At 40.6% G+C, this 19,905-nt stretch overlaps 1 protein-coding gene across 2 annotated transcripts in view; it reads left to right on the top strand.

Annotated features, from left to right (window-relative positions):
• The window catches only part of CSMD3 (CUB and Sushi multiple domains 3), a 1,158,685-nt gene that overhangs the window by 1,083,938 nt on the left and 54,842 nt on the right, over positions 1–19,905 (top strand). For both annotated transcript variants that reach the window (XM_039525141.1, XM_039525140.1), the window contains 3 exons: positions 4,740–4,922; positions 7,787–7,963; positions 15,697–15,876. In XM_039525141.1, coding sequence (XP_039381075.1) covers positions 4,740–4,922; positions 7,787–7,963; positions 15,697–15,876 — 540 coding nt within the window. The remainder of the gene's footprint in view (positions 1–4,739; positions 4,923–7,786; positions 7,964–15,696; positions 15,877–19,905) is intronic.

The following is a 19,905-nucleotide window of genomic DNA, read 5'->3' as shown; positions in this document are numbered from 1 at the left end:
TAGGTTTGTCATGTGTTTTCTGAAGCAGTCTGCTGCTTGCCTATCTGCATTTTAAATTATGCTTCAGATCCAGAGCTAGTAGGAGTTGAGGTGTCCCAATGACAGCTGATGTTTTTGACAGATACCTTTCAGGAATCACACACGTGTCATCTGGAGAGAGCAGTTATTATGGAACTCGCAGAAACTCAAAATTACCGTTACATGCAGCAAAGTCACTGCCATGCATTTAAATAAGTTGTCTGGCCATGGACACCTTCAGTAAAAATGGAAGGCCAGATTCTCTGATGGTGTAGTTCTGGTGTAACTCTAGTGACATCAATGGAATTATGCCAGCAGAAAAATTGGTCCAGATGTGGGGGCAGAAAGTATCTGCATGTAGACTGAGATACTACATGCAGTATCTCAGTCTACATGAACTCATTGTTGAATCCCTGCAATTAGGAGGTCAACATAATTATTGTCTACATAACACTATTGGAGCCATTACTACTGTCATTTTATGATAAAAATAGTCACTAATAGATCGTCTTTTTGCTAGTCCACTATAACATTCCATCAAGCTGAACTGTGATTAACCTCCCCTGGATGGTCACGGTAATCATTCCTAGACATTTTTTAACAAATAGATTTAAGTCTGTATATTAGTAACAAAAAGATGGCAGATCAGAGCGCATAATGGGGTTAATTTATAAGGAAAAGGTATGACACAATTTTGTACGGCATAAAACCCTTTTTTACTTCAATCACAATAAAAGTAGCAGTAATAGTGGTAGCGGTAATACTTAGGAACTGGTTGAGAATGGGGATCATTGTGCTGGGCACTGTACAATTACAAAGTAATAGACACTCCCTGCCCTGAATGTTTTGCAATCTAAATAGACAAGATGGACAAAATGTAGGGGATATATCCAAAGTTATGACCCTAACCACTTTACCCAGGGCACTTTTGGTGTAATGCATAAAACGTAGTGACCAAAATATTCATACTTGATGTCTTCAGTTAATCACCTCAATACTATATTACCATGTTGGAAGGTTTTCAGAAATGAGGGGTCAGTTCAATACTGTTTAACTTCATTTTACTTTTCTCTGAACCAAATACTACCTCTTTTTGTGTTATGGGTAAAAGAGAATCTAGGTCCCTAAAACAAACAAACAAACCCCACAGAACCCGAACCCCATCCTTCTGGAGATGCACTACTATTAACAGATGCCCAATTCAGCTATTTTTTCCTGAGTTTGTGACAGGCAAAGGAAGATAAACATGGGATGCAAAATACTGAATGGGTTAAACCCACAAACCAGCCCTGGATTTACTTAGCCTCCTGGACTAGAATGAGGACTACTACTACTACTAATATTATTATTGTTTATTAAATTGCTTATATATTATACAGTTCTCCATACATCACAAAACAAAATAATCCAATGCTTCACCATCTGACTCTTCCTCACTACTCAGCTCAAAAGATCTTTCTGCTGGTGAAGAGAGGAAATAGGTAAAATACCTCTGCTAGTTCTGGTCTGCATTCAGCACCCTGCTGTGCTGATGGGGCTGGTTGGCAAGGGCTGTCCTCTGTCACTAACCACCCACCTCTGTTGCCCCAGTTATTCCTAAACTCCACTGAGTCCATATGTGCCAGGGATCTGTCATTCATTGATCAAAATGTGATTGCCCTGGGTTCTCACTGTTTCCCACAGATAACTGCATGTCTTTATGACTCTGATATTTAAGTTCAGATAAATACCTGCATGGGTTATTATATATAGAGAGAATTTTATTTACCCCATTTATGCATACATTTTGGCACTGCTGTGTATTTACCCAGTTATCGCTAATAACAAGGCATAATTTGATGCTCTCTGGTAAGTGCATTTTACACTAGTTGTATTTAAAGTTTTTACTCTAGATTTATACCAGTGTAAATGAAAGCAGAATTTGGCTCAATAATGATATTATGATTTTCCTTTAGATCCTTGTTACTGCAAGAGACTGTACTTTTTATTATTTGTAAAAATGTCAACAAATCTATGTGCTTTATGTCTTTGGGCCAAAACCTCAGCTGCTGTAAGCCAGTATAGGTCCACCAAATTCGTTGAAGAATTGAATGCCAATTTATACCAGCTGAGGCCAGAGTTAAATTTAGTTATCTGTGTAGTCAACTGTGCTTTTGTCCAAAAATAATTCAAAGATATTTATCAAAAAGGACAGTGGCCAGGATTTTCAGAAATAGAGACTTGTAATTATGGTCCTAAGTCTGTATTTAGACACCCAAATAAGTTACTGGTTACACTGGGAACTGCTGGGAGCTCTACCCTCACCCCCAATCATGACACTTATTTAGGGTGCTAAATATGGATTTTTGACTTTTATTTAAAAAAAATCTTGGCCACTAATTGTTTGTGAAACATTTATTTTGCTCTATGTATATTAGAAATGGCAAAACTGTTAACTTTTTCTCACCATCTACTTTGTAAAACATAAATAGCATGTCAGCTGAAATGAGATTTTATTCAGCATACTGTCTTTCAGCTGGAAGTAGCTAAAAACCATGACAAATAGTTGGTGTTGAGAAAAATGCTGACTAAAGCTTACGTACAATGGAAGCAATGTTGCCACTCCAGTGATAACATTAAAATGTCAAGTATGCACTCCAGTACCATTAGAAAACATGTGTTACAAGGAACTTGATTGAACAGGAAATTCATCTGTAAATCAGTGACCTCGGAACATCTCCGAATAAGTATTCTGAATGAAGAACCTTGGCGATTTTTATGGTTCTCACAATAAGCTGTGGAACTAAACCCTAATACAAAATCATTAGCCGTTTAGCTCAGGTGTGTCCTAGTGTACCATAAAATGATATAAACTAGGGGGACAAGTACTTTGTAGCTTGGGAAGGCTGAGCTTTTTGCTCCCCTCAGGGGTCTTTGCATCTCTCCATATCCCTCCCACAAGCTCCTCGTATGCCATCCCCTCGTCCCCCTCTATTTCAGGGATTCCCTGCAAGTCCCCCTGTCTCATCCCTGCCAGTGGTTCTGCGTGCCCCCCACTTACCTAACCCAGGGTACCCCCACATTACCCCCACATGCCAATGGCTTTGTGTGCACTCCCATTCCCGCTTGCTTTCATGACTTCCATTCTCGCTTCCCCTGACATCAGGTGCTCTGTATGACCCCCGCCCCCCGTTCCTCCCATACTAGGTTTCTGAATCCCCCCACCAGGAATTGTGTGTGCCTCGTCATTACCACATCTTTCCATTCCAGGGTTCTCACATTCTAGCCTTATGGAGGGTCTCTCATTTCCCTCTTTCCCTCCATATTCCCCAATCCCTCCTCTATACCAGGGTACACCAGTTTCCCTCTTTCACAGGGGTTGTGTTTGCCCCATACCCTTCTTCCCTATTCCCACCTTTCTCCCCAGGCCAGGGGCTCTGTGTGGCCTCTCTTCTCCCATTCCAAGGTCCCCCATTCTCCTCCCCCTCCATGACAGGAGTTCTCTGCATCCCTCATTTCACCTGGCCCCAGGGCAGAAATGTCTGGATTAAATAAGCATGGAAAGGGTCTTCCAATTTCCCTGCCACTGGGGGTTTTATGCCCCCATTTCTCCTCCATGTTCCCTATCCTCCCCCATGGCAGGGTCTCTGTGTGAATCTGTATTGCCCCCTCCACCCCATTTCCCACTGTCCCCTGAATGCCAGGGGCTCTGTCAATCCCCTATTTTCTGATTGCTACCTTCTCTCTTATGCTAGGGGTTCTTTGCCCCTCTTGGCCACTGACCCCATACCAAGATTACCCCAGTCTTTCCCATGCCAGGGGCTGTGTGCATGACTCCCTTTTACTTTATGCCCCCAAATCTGTCCCTCCATTATTCTTTCTGTCTGGGAGTTAAATCAGTCAGGTGTCAACATGTTGAACTCTACTTGGAGGATAAGCAGGAGTATTGTTCTGTAGTGCTTAGGGTGACCAGACTGCAAATGTGAAAAATCAGGATGGGGGTGGGGGGTAATAGGAGCCTATATAAAAAAAAGACCCCAACATTGGGACTGTCCCTATAAAATCAGGACATCTGGTCACCCTAGTAGTGCTGGAAAGAGTGAATTGGTCCCATAAACCTGTTGTTTGATCCACAGAAAATTGCAGAAGTACTTGAAGCTTTGGTTGTGCTAATAATGTAGCAGGGGCTCCATTTGTCCTCCACTTTCCCTCTTTTTTTTTCTGATTTCCCTGGAAATCAATAGGATTCTGGCAATTAATGCCTAGAACATTCCTGGAAATTCCAGAATTGATTGGATGCAGCATTCAAAAGTTATCATATTACATACATGTGTAAATGCAAACATGGAAAAGCCATCAATTTGAGTGTAAGGCCTTCACAAGCTTGGCCAATTACCTGAGAAACGTATACTTTCTGTGTGCTGTTTACACTTCAGTTAAATCTTGGTTACAAAGGTATCATTGGTAGCTACCAAATCATTTGAAATGCCAAGTAAGGGGCCTCGACCCAGATTTTTTAAAGTATTTAGGCTTTGCTTTGCTCAGTGGTGCAATGCCTAACTGATTTAAGAGCCCAATCTAATTTTCAAAAGAGAAACAATGGGAAGCAATATGAAATACCTTTAAAAATCTGGGCCTTATAGTTCACATCAGTAGCTGTAAAACAGTCCTACAGTACTGATATAGTAGTGTAGTGTATCAAATATTATATTAATGTGAAAATCTTTGTATTAAAATTCTAGGTGACACTGCTGGTTCTTGTGGGGATCCAGGAATCCCAGGTCATGGTTCTAGAGAAGACAGTGATTTTAAAATTAAAAGTACTGTACGTTTCAACTGCGAGGTTGGTTATATCCTTCATGGGTCAGAAGAAAGAACATGTTTGGGAAATGGAACGTGGACAGGAAGACAGCCAGAGTGTAAAGGTAAATCACAAAAGGAAAATACATTTTATGTATATATCTTCAAAATGAATGTAATGTCAATGAAATCTCTGGATGTTAAACTGCTTGATTTAGCCAAAGGACAGATAGAGTACAGGCAGTGGAAGAGTAGTCTTCTCCCTATTTGCTTACAAGTGTACCTTTATTACCTCTATTTTGCCCTGGAAGGACAACATCTAGCACTGAGACAATGGATCACTTTCCATGCTTGTTGAATCATGCCATTTCTTCTGTAGTGCTGACCAGAATGCCAATTGTATATCATAGTTCTTGTGATGCAGATACTTGTCCAGTGGGTACTGGCTTGAGACCACAAATCTTTTCACACAGAGACTGAAACAGCTATAAGATAGTAATGGCTTTTGGTCGCCTGGGTACAGTTCAAATCAGTAACTAGAGATGATAAATTCTTAGCCTTTTGAGGCAACCATTACTTTCTCTCTCCCCTCCTCCTTCCACCAGTTTGTACCAACTACATATTTTTTTCCTAGGAGGAAAAAAATAGGTAAGCACTGTAGACCTCACTTTTTTAATATTATTTTTTTCCTTTGACAAATGCTTTCCTGGTTGCTTCATCCTTAGTTATAGCTATTGTAGGCATGAATACCGGTGGAAGGAGAAATTCAATTATTTGTGGAATTTCGTTATACTACATATAATATGTCATAAATGATTAAACTATAAATTTTGTTTACTGATTAATATATCTTGCTCACTATTAGAAAATGAAAAACCCAAACTAAATTACTTAAAATGAATCACTCCAGAATTGTGAAGCAAGATGTATTACCATAAAAACAAGACCTAACCAGATATTTATGGAGAATCATTTACGGTACTTCAGTCATCTTGATTCCACAAATGAGAAGTAATTCCCAACAGACCCTTTTTGAGAAAAAAAGCTTCCTGAATAGCAGAGGAAAATTTAAGAGCCTCTTTTCTCTTATTATCCACTTTATTATTATGGATTGCTCTGTCTTTAAGAGATAGTCATTTCATTTTGAAGAAGACAGCTTAATTAACATTGTCCGGCTATACCCAAAGAAAGACGGGGCATACTTGATATGGATTCAGTCAGGCCACAACTTTATTATTAGATGTTTGGGACTACCTGACAGATAACAGTGTACAGTGCAGGTAACCTCCTGTTTATTCCATAATTACCTGGGGGGCTTCCACCAGCCCCCCCCCCTCTTTTTCCATCCAGGTCCTTACAATCCAGCCCTCTCAGAGGAGGGTTAAGGTGAGCTATAAGAAAGGGGTATTGGCTCCCTGCTGTTCCAACCATAGGCGCCCCAAACCCCTTACCATTCTGTTCCTTTAACCAGCACCTCCTTTTTAAGTCCTTAACCAGGCCATTTATCTAGTCACTGGATGCCTTCCCTATGGAGTACCTGCACTGGATATCCACCACAAGGAGGTACCAGTAATTAGCTGGGCTGCCTCCCCCACAAACCCAGTCGGATTCCCAGACATCTTTCAATTGCCTCTTGTATAGCATCCAAAAAGCATGTCACCCCCCCAAGTCTCTTAAGTGAACCCCCATCCTCCCAAATGAACTCGGTTGCCCCTTGCACTATGCAAGGATCATCGAAGACTCCTGCAAATGGGTTGCCAATGCCATGCACCGCAACAACCTCCCCATCTTGATGAGTCATATCGGTGACCAGCATTCCGGGTCCTTAACAACTCTCTTCATAGCTCAGCCATGTGCCTGGAGCCAAGGATCTCCATGCCATCACCATGAACCCCATATGCCATGGCTTCATAGCGCCAGTGACATCTACTCGAGTTCACAGCTAGCTCCTGGTGCAAGCACCCGCTGCGTGGAGAAAGGGGTTTTCAACACCAGGGCTTTCACCTTTAAAGCCTTCTACCCACCACCCACCTTGTTGCAGCATTTTCTGACCTTGTTCCCTCTCCCACCCCACCATAAAGCACTGCTGCCTTCCTTCGGCAAGCCTGGACAATGCCAGCCTTAGGTGCAGTGTGGTCAAACCTGCTTTTAATATTCTTCTTGATGAACAGATGCAACTCTGATACCAAGTAATTAATAAAATAAATAAATAAATAAATATCTTATAAGCTGTAGGGGGACATGATCACAAAAACTGAGCTTTCTTCCTTCTCTACTATCAAACTGGATTGCCATCATATTATTTTACATTTCAAGATATCTAAGATGCTTCATTATTCATTTAACTTAGAAATCATCCTTGAGGTATGTATACAGAATAAAGACTGCTGTTGTCTTAGTTCTGTTTGTTTATTATATTATATTATATTATATTATATTATATTATATTATATTATATTATATTATATTATATTATATTTATTTAGGTGAAAAGCCATGCACTTGAAAGTTAGGAAATTCTAGATTTATAGTTGCTTGTGCAATGTTAATTCTTCCTTTTTAGCCTCCATCCTGTGCATTTAACGAGGCACAGTCCTGTGGAAAAAATAGTTTGTGATCATGTAATTAAAGATGGTATCATAATGCATACTCACAAATGGACCGAATTGAGGTTGTAGGGGTAACCATAAATCTGGCATTTTCCAGCTTTTCTGTGCTTGATTTTGCAACCTAAATAACTTTCTTTTACCATAGGCTTTTTAAGTGTAATTTCCTAGGTATTTTTCTCCAAGGGAAAAGATTAAAAATAAATTATGGTATATACAATTGTAATAAACCATCTCCATCACACATTGTCCACAGGATTTGAAAGCCAAATCTTCAGCTTTACCAAAGACTTCTATCCCTTAAACATGCTGGCAGCAGGAGCATTAACTTATTGGTAATTTAACATTTAAACATCTTATACATTTAACATTTTATTTTATAGCTGTGCAATGTGGTAATCCAGGAACAACTGCTAATGGGAAAGTATTTCGTATAGATGGCACAACATTTTCTAATTCGGTAATTTATTCCTGTATGGAAGGATACATACTTTCTGGATCTTCTGTGAGACAGTGTACTGCCAATGGAACATGGTCTGGATCCTTGCCAAATTGCACAAGTAAGATTAACCTTCAATGGATAGTCTTCATGTTTAACCATAACTATGGTCTGTTAGATATTGCTTTAGTGTTTTTAATTAAATTCTTCATTCTTGTAAATACAATAATATAGAATTTAAGTATTAACTGCCAGCTTTACTTTCCCTCACAACACTTCAGAAACTCTTGGTAATCTACATAACAAAGTACATTCAACCATGAAAATATTATGTAAGTGTAATATGAAGAATGAAATGTTTGAAGAAAGATGAGTTAAAACATACTGACGAGTATTACATTTGAAGGCACTTGTATATTCATATATTCTGCCCACTTAAACTTTCCTCTAATGGTAAAAAAGTATTTTCTTGTTTCATATTTTGTGGTGTTAGTGTTCGTTTTTGTGTGTGTTTTGTGTGATGCATCTGCTCATGTGATAATGTGCTGGTCACTTGCTGAGCATGTTTTCTTTGTGAAACAGGAATAAAATACAATCGCTACTTGCTTTGCTATGAAAAAAACTATTTTTCACTTACAAATGTGTAAGACTTTTTTATCTGTCTCTATATGGTTCGTAGTTTTTACAAAAGAAAAAAGCAAGCTGTGGAATAGTGTTTCTTTCTTATTACTTTATAATTGTTTTAGCTGCCATTTTGTTTATTATTTATAAGTATTCTAAGCGGTTGCATAATATGTTTGTGGTGTGTGTTTCAATCTTTTGAAATCTTCTGTAACTTCTTATACTATATTTCCTGCTTGGTGATTGCAATCTAAAACTTTTCAAGTGTTTCTATTGTAGTTTTCAAGTGTGATTGCCTGACCTTTGAAGATTATACATACAGTACTTGTGACATCAATTTATTTTAATGGTGTTATCAGTGGGTATCTACAATCTATTAACTGACCACAGTTTCAGAAAAGAAACTGCAGCATTTGACAGTTCTTGCAAGACAATATATGAGTTCATGAAAAGCTTGTTTTCTTTCCCTGAATTTGTGGCATATTGTTTTAGTATTATAGGTTCAGATAACAAAACCAAGCATTCTTCAGATTGTTTGATTTAACCTCACTCCACACTGGCCTGTGCTTGTCCTTTTAGAACATAAGACAGGCCATACTGGGTAAGACCAAAGGTCAATCTAGCCCAGTATCCTGTCTTCTGACAGTGGCCAATGTGAGGTGCCCCAGAGGGAATGAAAGGAACAGGTAATCATCAAGTGATCCATCCCATTGCCCATTCCCATCTTCTGGCAAACAGAAGCTAGGGACACCATCCCTGTCCATACTGGCTAGTAGCTATTGATGGACCTATTCTCCATGAACTTATCTAGTTCTTTTTTGAATCCTGTTATAGTATTGGCCTTCACAATATCCTCCAGCAAGGAGTTCCACAGGTTGACTGTGAGATGTGTGAAAAAATCCCTTTCTTTTGTTTGTTTTAAATCTACTGCTATTAAGCACTTTTCAGCACTCTCTCTCTCTCTCTCTCTCTCTCTCTCTCTCTCTCACACACACACACACACACACACACACACACACACACACACACACACATTCACCAAATCCTCTCCTTGGAAGTCATGACTGATAGGGTAACCTCACCAATAAGACCTGAAAGGAACTGAAACTGATTTTTGGCACCTATTTGTGAGTGCTAGAACTACATTACAGCTCCATTCTTTTTGTCTCTGTGAGCACTTCTGTGCAGGTCTTCTCTGAGGAAAGGCCACAGACCCTTGAGTTCAGCAGCTGTCCTCCCCTTCTCCACTTTTCCTGTTTCTCCTTTCTCAAACTGTCCTCTCTACACCTCCAAAAGTTGCTAACACAGACATTAACAGTTAAACTTTGCTATTGCTGCATTCAAAACAATTCAAAACAGGGATCTGATTTTTCCTTCCAAAGTTCAGTATGACCAGGGAGAGTCTCTTATGCTGTGAGTGGATGGGTTGAAGTTGGCTTCTCACCAAAAATTGTCTGTCCATTAGTGAGGCAAGTGCTCAGTTTATCCATGATCTGAAGAGAGGGAGGATTTTCATTCAAGAGAGCTTTGATGAAGGTAGAGCTTGTAGGCCATCCACCCAGACTCTGGTTGGAGAGGATTCACCTAGCAGTTATGAATCTGCTGCTAAGCCATCAAATCATCCATCCCTTCCTGCCACATCAGTCAGTCCTAACACAGCTCTTCCATTCCTGGCTGTGATAGCACTTAATACCGTGGGAAATCTCCCTAAAGGGGAGTTCATCTGACCATCTTGTTTCTCACCTCTCTTCCTCCCACATGTTCCAGCCTCCTTGGGAGAATTGTTTGAAGTGGGAATTGCTGCATACTCACTGTACATAAGGTCAGTTCTATTACATGGGTCTCTCAACCTGGGGCAGATAGATCTAGTCAACCCCTCCAGAGAGACTCTGCTGTATCAAGCAGAAAACAGTCCCTCTCTATCCTCTAATGGTCCCCTCTTTCCTGAGTTCTCTGGAAAGGAAGAGGCTTTACAGTGAAGTCATATCTCAGAATCCTGTCTAGAGTCTTCCTTGACAACAGGAAGAGTCATTCTGTCCTGTATCTCAGTCACTGTGGCCAGTTTGGATGATGTTAACTCATCATTTAAATCCATCAGATGTTGATACTAGAACAATTTCCAAAGTGCAGATGGAGCTAGGAATGTGTGTTCTCGATTAGAAGGAATATGTATAAAGGGGACTTTTCCATTTCTTTTTTGAGTCTCTGGAAAACATTTCAGATGCTGAGTGGAAGAGCCCCTCTAGACAGATATCTTTTAGCAAAATCTGCTGCAGGCAATGGAGTGTGCCTGGAACAGAATATTCCCATTTTGTTCTGCCCCCAGATTGACTTAGTGGAGATATGCCAATTTACAGCAGCTGAGACTCAATATCTGCATTTCACTTTCAAAGGAGCTCTGCAAGTGCTGGCATCCTGCATTGTCACCTCCTACCATGACTTTATTCACCCCAAATCAGTCCTGTACAGGAACATTTATGGATTATTGGATCCCATACAAAGAGCTACAAGACTTCCTCAAGGGACTCTCCTTTTTTGTAGAATGCGCTTGTGATATAGCAATACTTTCTTCTCCATCTCCTCTGCATTAAATAGCTAAAAGACTTATCTGGCCACTGTACTGGAAGTGGACTCCCTCACATCACACAGTTTGGGGTGGTTAGCCACTTAGTGAAGACCTAAGCACAGTGGCTAAGGAACCAACTGACATCAGCACACTCAGTGAGCTCAGGAAGGCCACAGTCCTTCCAAATCTATGGTTGTCCTTCCCTGTTTCTATTTCCTTTCCTCTCCTTTCCCTTCTGGTTCCATTCTTCATTGGGAAAGACATGAGGAGCAATCATCATGGTTACTGGTACATACTGTGGGACACCAGGGCCCTTTTCCATAGTTAGCAACAACGTGAGATGGTAGTTCGCCAAGGGTGTATGGATGTTCTTTGGCCCTCTCTGAGAGCTATGCCTCTGCTGATGGAAATGAGAGATGTGATCCACCAAAGGCTCAGGGTAGTCCATGGAAACTTAGGACCTCTCAGTCACGGTCATAGGTAGGGTCAGCAGGGCTTGTAGCCAGTCTATGTCTGATGAGAGTCCTCATCATTACAACTGTGAGTCAGCAGAACCTTTGAGTTTAGTGAGACTTTCTCAGCTGCTTCATCCATTCCCGTAACTCTGACTCTCAACCCCCTTCATCCTCCCCCAGTTCCTGCTCTGGTCCTGAAACCTGCCATCCTCTCTGTACTAGGATGAGCTTATTTATCCCATTTCTTTTTTTTCTTGAATGAGGGGTTTCTCCTTGATCCTCATTCTTTGTCAGACTATTGCCAGTGGATGTGTCCAAGTAATTCTTGTGAATGCTCGTTGTCACCTCCCCTGTCAACAGGTGATTGGCCCTAAAATCATCCATTGAAGATTTTTGTTTCAGTTTTGTGGTCTTAGAGATGGTCACACATGTCTGATAGTGGACTGGATGTAAACTCTAGACCAAGCATCACTGGAAACTAGTCCTTCGGGATTCAAAGTAGAGGGTACCATATTGCTCCCTTCTCGGGTTATAGCAGCTATGCCTATTTTTGGCTAATATATTTTTTCTACTTTGATCTTCTTTGGGTTTTCTAACCCTCAAGATTAGCGGTACTATAAGATTCTACTAACACAAATTCCTCATCCCTTTAGGAAGAGATGGTGTCTCATAGTCCTCTGGCTTCTCTCAACGGAGTCTTTTTCAGACATTTGGTCTAATTGACATGGTATTGATCATTTCCTTGGGTTTTAGCCTTCACAACATCCCTTGGCAAAGAGTTCCATTGGTTCACTGTGTGTTCTGTGAAGAAGTACTTCCTTTGTTTGTTTTAAACCTGCTGCCTATTAGTTTCCTGGGTGAGCCCTGGTTCTTGTGTTTTGTGAAGGGGTAAATAACACTTCCTTATTTACTTTCTCCACACCATTCATGATTTTATAGTCCTCTATCATATCCTCTCTTAGTTGTCTCTTTTACAAGCTGAAAAGTCCCAGTCTTTTTAATATCTCATCATACAGAAGGTATTCCTTACCCTTAATCATTTTTGTTGCCCTTCTCAGTACCTTTTCCAATTCCAATATATATTTTTTGAGATGGGGCGACCAGAACTGAATACAGTATTCATGGTGTGGGCGTACCATGGATTTATATAGTGGCATTATGATATTTTCTGTCTTATTATCTATCCTTTTCGTAATGGTTTAACATTCTATTAGCTTATTTTACTGCTGCTGCACATTGAGCGGATGTTTTTGGAGAACTATCCACAATGACTCCAAGAGCTCTTTCTTGAGTGGTAACAGCTAATTTAGATCCCCATATTTTGTATGTATAGTTGGGATTATGTTTTCCAATGTGTATTACTTTGCATTGATCAACATTGATTTCATATGCTGTTTTGTTGCCTAGTCACCCAGTTTAGTGAGATCCTTTTGTAACTCTTTGCAGTCTTCTTTTTACTTACCTAACTGCTTCTGATGTAGCATTTTTCCTTTGTTTGTTTTTTCCTGTTAGTTTTCTGAGTCTTTGGCGAGTTGCTTTTCAAATTCCTTTTTGGACTGCCAAATTATACTTTTACACTTGACTTGCCTGAGTTTATTCTCCTTTCTATTTTCCTCAGTAGGATTTAGCTTCCCATTTTTAAAGGATGTCTTTTTGCCTCTAACCACTTCTTTTACATTGTTCTCTGGCCATGATGGCACTTTTTTGGTCCTCTTACTAGTTTTATTTTAATTTAGGGTATATATTTAATTTGAGCCTCTAGTACAGTGTTTTAGAAAAGTTTCCATGCAGTTTCCATGCATTTCGCTTTTGTGACTGTACCTTTTAATTCCCATTTTACTTGCATCATCATTTTTGTATAGTTTCCCTTTCTGAAGTTAAATGCTACTGTGGTTGACTTCTTTGTTGTTTCTTTCCTCCCACCCCCCCAACTATATTAATTTAATTATATTACTGTCACTATTACCAAGTGGTTCAGCTATATTCACCTCTTGGACCACATCTTGTGCTCCATTTAGGACTAAATCAATTATTGCCTCTCCCTTTGTGGGTTCCAGGACTAGCTTCTCATTTGCAGTGTCAAGAAACTTTATCTCTACATCCTATCCTAAGGTGACATGAACCCAGTTAATATGGGGATTATTGAGATCCCCCATGATTATTAAATTACATATATTTATACTCTAATCTCCTGGAGCATTTCACATTCACCATCCTGGTCAGGTGGTCGGTAGTATATTCCTAATGCTATATTCTTATTATTCTAGCATGGAATTTCTTTCCATCAATATTTTATGGTACAGTTTGATTCATTTAAGATTTTTACAACATGACCTACTCTTTTATTCCTATGTATTTTGTATCCTGGTTTTACCATATCCCATTGCTTATCATCATTCCACCAAGTTTCTGTGATGCCTATTATATCAATATTCTTGTTTAATACCAGGCACTCAAGTTCATCCATCTTAGTATTTAGACTTCTAGAATTTTTATGCAAGCATTTATATAATTTCTCACTTTTTAGTTGTCTCCCAATATGTGATGTAATTGCCTGGGATTCTTTCATTTGGCTGTTTCTCTTCAGTTCTTACCTGTACTTCATGAACTTCTATCCTCTCCTCCTTACTGGGATATAGAGAATCCCCATTAATAGATCATCCTATAAGGGATGTTTTTGTCTGAACCATGTGATCTTCTGTACCTGTTGGCTTTCCCCCAGGCCTTAGTTTAAAAACTCCTCTACAACCTTTTTTAATTTTACATGCCAGCAGTCTGGTTCCATTTTGGTTTAGGTGGAGCCTATCCTTCCTGTATAGGCTCCTCCTTTTCCAAAAGGTTTCCTAGTTCCTAATGAACCTAAACCCCTCCTCCCTACACCATTGTCTTATCCACACATTGAGACCCTGCACTTCTGCCTGTCTAACTGGCCCTGCACGGGGAGCTGGGATCATTTCAGAGAATGCTACTATGGAGGTTCTGGACTTCAATTTCTAGTAGCCTAAATTTGACTTCCAGGTCCTCTCTCCCATCTTTCCCTATGCCATAGGTAGCTGTATGTATCACAACCACCAACTTCTCCCCAGTACTACACATAAGCCTGTCTAGATGTCTCAAGAGAGCCACAATCTTCACATGCAGCAGGGAATTCACCATCTGGTTCTCTTAGTCATCACAAACACAGCTCTCTATATTTCTAATGATCAAATCCCCCATTACTATTACCTGTCTTTTCCTAATAAATGGGGTTCCCTCCCATGGAGAGGTATTCTCAGTATCAGAGGATACCATGACATCATCTGGAAAGAGGGTCCCAAATATGAGATTGTTTCCCTCCGCTCCAGTTTGATGTTCTCCTTCCCCCAAACTGTCATCCTCCTCAACAACACAGAGGCTGTCAGACTGCTCTGCTCTGCCCATCTTCCCACTAACTGTTTCTTTATGTTCTTCCCTTCCTGCTCCTTAATTTGGAGCTGGTGGGGGAGTGTTTGATTTCTGGGTTGTTGTTTTTAAGACATATATATGTTATTTGTAAGGATGATTGTCTCCTGGTTTTATTTTCTGTGAAGGAAATACATAACAAGCTGGTCCCATTCTTTCAGCCTCTATTTCCTCCTTGTTGATGGTAAATTGGCATTCTCATTTAAGTGTTTAATTGCAAAGTTCTGGATCAGGGAAACTTTTTTTCTGATTTTCATGGAACAGGAGGATGGATACTCTTCCTCAGTCTGTTGCAGATCCCTTATTGCCAGAGGTCAAACTTTTGGGTTTTTCCCTTCTCATTGCAGTCATTCCCTTCTTAATTTGGGGAATTTCTGTATAATCTTTGGGATCCAGATGAGTGACTTTCACACTGTGTGGTCCTTGGTGAAACAATCTGCTTTTCCTCATCTACCTACTCCTTTTTAGGGTCTTTGTTTTCCAACTGCAATTTTCTAATCCTGACATTTAAGTATTAAAATAGTACAGTCCATGTTTTGCACTTTTGAACAGGTGTACTAATTTTTTCCCTAAAATGTAGCTGCTGTATGTATCCATGTATTGTGTTAGATAGAGAATTAAGTGATATATATGTTTACCTAATGTAGCTGGAGATAAACATTTGCTATATTTTTGGCAATAAATCATTAATTTGACTATGTGCTTTTTCTCCTCCCAGATACACAGTCACATTAATGATTTACCATCTGTTCTTCAACCCCTTACTTGCAGTAATCAGTTGTGGAGACCCAGGTGTACCAGCCAATGGCTTGAGATATGGTGATGATTATGTTGTTGGACAAAATGTTACCTACATGTGCCAACCCGGCTATACAATGGAATTGAACAGCTGCATAATTCGCACCTGTACCAGCAACGGCACATGGAGTGGAACAATCCCAACTTGTAAAGGTATCACAATGATTTTGGGTATCAGAACATTTTTGTGTGTGACATTTGTACTTATTGTGTACTGTAACATGTTAGTCAAACTAAGTAAACATTCATCATTATAACCGAAGGCTGAACATGTTTGGACATCTTAATATTTACTTTGTTTATATGGTAAATTGAGTTGGGGGCTTTTAAATTGTTGTCTTACCATTTGTGTCTTTTATTTTGTTTCATACATTTAAAGTGTTAGCTGTGTTGTGCTGGAGATCTTACTGGGGCTCTCGGGAGCCTCTTACTAAGTTTCTGCTTAAGAGACAGTTCAGGTGACTTCCCTGCTTTTAATGGAGTTTGCCTTTTTTCTGCATAATGTTAATCTACCAGAGATGATACATTTCAGCAGTTTATCTGGGGAACCTACATAGTATTGGACTTTCTAATTGTCTAGAATCCAGTAAATGATTTTTTTCCCCATGGCTGGATGGCACTAGACTATCTTGTCCTTCCCACCAGTATCTTTGGCCAATCCCTCCCTTGCTTAGGGTACAGAAATTCAACACTCTCCAGTAGTATTAATATACTCAGCATGTTTTTCAGCAGCAAAGTCTAAATATTTCCAGCAGATGCCCTAATGTACATTTGTTTGGCATCTGATGTTGCCTCCTTCCTATGGGATTTGGAAAAACAAAAGAATAAATCCCCTGATCCTTCACACTTCCTCTCTGCTAGCACATGCATTCTTGATTTACAGGTATTACAGGGAAGTTCTTGTTGTAGCCTGTGGTTAAAAAATTGGTAGCTTATAACTGAATTTTATTGTAATATACCATCAAAAACTATTCTACTGATGTAATCAAAACTGCTATTTTCAAAGTAACCTACAACCTCTTCCTTGCTAAATTTAAGGGCATCTTCTCAGGCTCATTCTCCTTGATATTTCTGTTAGCTTTGACATAGTGAGTCTCCTCCTCCATCTTAAGATCCTATCCTCCATAGCCTTGTGTGACTCTTCCTTCTCTTCCTTCTTCTCCAACCTAGCCAATTGCACCTGCGACCAGGTGTTGGCAAGTGGTTCTTTTTCCTTCCCACTTTCCTAGAGGTATCTCATAGGAATATTTGATAAATCCTCCCTTTTCTCTGTCCATGCTTCCACCTGGATGGGCTCATTCTCTCTCATGTCTTCAAACTGAAGACTCTCAGATCTGCATCTCCATCCCTATTTTCTTCTTCTTCCATGTATGCCTTGACCCCTCCTCCCAGCTATGTCAGTGTTGTAGGGTGTTTTTTTTTTCAGTTCTGCTCCCAATGCTTTGAATGCAGTTTATTCTCAAGTGCTCCAATTTTTTTTCTGTTCAAGAAAATGCTCTTCTTCTGTTTACTTTTCATTATTAACCATCATCAAATGCTACTGTTTTTGCATACAAAACTGATCACACAAGGAATTATCTCTCTCTCCCCACATGTCTTCTTATAACATTTCTGTACTGCCTATTACCATGGTTCCCAGGCACTGTAATCAGAGTTATATATTAAATCTGAGGTGTATGTATCAATAATTCTGTTTTTTGTATACTGTTTCTTTAAATGAAAGTTGTTCTATCAATCTGCTAGGGAACACAAGAGTCAGGCAATGCAAGATGGATTCTCTTACATATTCTTCTTTTATGTTGCCTCTTCCCTTTTTTCACCAAATGTTATGTTTATTTTAGAATAAGGTTCAGCCTTGGGCTTGCTAGAGATGTCTGAGTTGGGGGTTTCAGTTTTGGCTGGAGCCCCAAAGAGAAATTCTGGCTGGGGCAGAATCAGAGGCATCAGTCAGAACCTTACTCTTACTCTGTCTTTGGCCAGTTCTGTTACTGACCATTCAGTGGGAACAGGGGCGGCTCCAGGCCCCCAAGTGCGTGCTTGGGACGGCAAGCCGTGGGGGGCACTCTGCCGGCGCCGCGAGGGTGGCAGGCAGGCTGCCTCCTGCAGCTTGCCTGCGGAGGGTCCGCTGGTCCCGCCGCTTCGGTAGACCTGTGGAGGGTCCGCCGAAGCCGCAGAACCAACGGACCCTCTGCAGGCAGCCTGCCTGCCTGCCGTGCTTGGGGCGGCAAAAGCCCTAGAGATGCCCCTAAGTGGGAATCATAGAATGTCAGGGTTGGAAGTGACCTCAGGAGGTCATCTAGTCCAACCTGCTGCTCAAAGCAGGACTAATCCTCAATTTTTGGCCCCGATCCCTAAATGGCCTCCTCAAGGATTGAACTCATAATGGTGGGTTTAGTAGGCCAATGCTTAAACCACTGAGCTATCCCTCCTCCCAGGTCCCTGCTCCTGTCTTTCACTTTGCTCTACCTTATTTAGGCTGCTGTTACCCAAAGGCCATTAACTGGGAGTAGTGGGTATACACCGGCGTACGAAGGGAAAAGTTCAACTTTCAAATGAGGGACAGAGATTGTAAGCTCTTTGGGGAATGTACACTCTTCTTTTCTGTCAGTCATTCATTATACACACTTATGCACTGTAAAAATATTAAATAGTAATCGTGTGAAATCTCTGATGCTGTCAGAAATTCCCTATTTTATTCCATGCACATTTCTGTGCAATGCCAAAAGTAATATTCACTTTTAAACTAATATTATTGTTTATTTTGAATATGTAATCAAAAGGAATGTATAATATATAATAATTTATTTGAAATATATAATAGCTATATGTTACTGTTAGGAGGATTTGGTACAATTTAGATGCAATAAGTGGACAATGAACTGCTCAGAGTATGCAAACATTATTTTCCAGCTGCCACTGAAATACTAGATATATATGATTTTCCCTCGTTTGTCTCCGCAAGAGAAGGATGTGTGTGTTCATTCACAAGTAAATGTCAGTCAGGCATTGTACTTTTCAGCAAAACTGTCTTAAATCCACTTTGCTTTTGTAATACCAATTTCAGCTGAAACCCCAAGCAGAATCCACTGCAGATATCCATTATTAACGGTTCAGTCTCAGCTGTTATTGTAGTTAGAACCTTGACAGGGCAATGTTCAGTTTTATTCATTTATTCCTTCATTTTGAGGCTGTGGTCATTTACTTATTCTTTCCTGACCCTGCTTCCCCTATATTGCCAACAGACATGCTGCAGCCCATTGTCTGCCTCAACTCAGTTCCATATGCGCTATTCCCCTCCTGTCTGCAGTTTCTGGAGGTAGTTCAAAGCTGAAGCACAGATGGTGCTAACCACACCCCCTTCTGTTTGCTGACAGAAGTTTTGCCTCCACAGCAGCAAATAAATGGTGGTTCATTCACTCCCATCCTTTTCTTTTAGAGTTGTTATTTTTAGCCATTTTAGGGGCAGTTCAAGCATTTCCATTTGCTTTCAAGTCTCCTCACCTCCTGCTGGTCTGGGATCTGAGCAGCACAGTGTTCACAGCCACCCGGAGCATCCACTGCAGCATCTCCCTGCTGAGCTCCTCCACCCGCTTCCAGTCATGGAAGAAGAGCTGTGCAAGCGATGGACAAAATCCAAACAGTGCTCTGAATGTGAAGCACCTTTCTCAAGCCAGGCAGAAAGAAAAAAATTCCCAATCTGCCCCAACCACCCACCCCTATCTCTGCTAGGACATGGGGCTCTGAGCGGACAGGCATATTGGTGCCTTCCCACCAGTTAGCCTTGATTCCACCAAAGAAACATCCCACAAAGAGAGCAAGAGCAGAACCAGGAGGGAGGCTTGGAGGACTAGGAGACCTTCCTCCAGCTGACCCAGAAGGTAAGTCCTGGGGCATAAAGATGAGACCCTTTCTGAGCTATTGGTTCCCTCTCCCCTTGCCCCCAGTGGAACGAAGCAGGGCACCTACACAGCTCTTCTTCTGCACACAGTGGGTTAATCTCTGCAAAACCCAGAGACTCTGGGACCCCAAAAAGCAAAAGCAAGTGTTCCCTTCTTAAGGCAGCAGTTACTAAAAAGTAGGGTGAAAATCAGGGGCCAAATCCCTTCTCCTTTGCCTTCTCCCCCGAGGGAGTGTTTGCTGGGGTTTATCTCCTTCAGAGGCTATGTCTGCACTATGAGCTAG

This window comes from Mauremys reevesii, linkage group 2 (genome assembly GCF_016161935.1).
Source record: "Mauremys reevesii isolate NIE-2019 linkage group 2, ASM1616193v1, whole genome shotgun sequence".
Taxonomy (NCBI): Eukaryota; Metazoa; Chordata; order Testudines; family Geoemydidae; genus Mauremys; species Mauremys reevesii.
The sequence above is the reverse complement of the archived record's forward strand: the minus strand, read 5'-3'. Positions and strand labels throughout refer to the sequence as shown.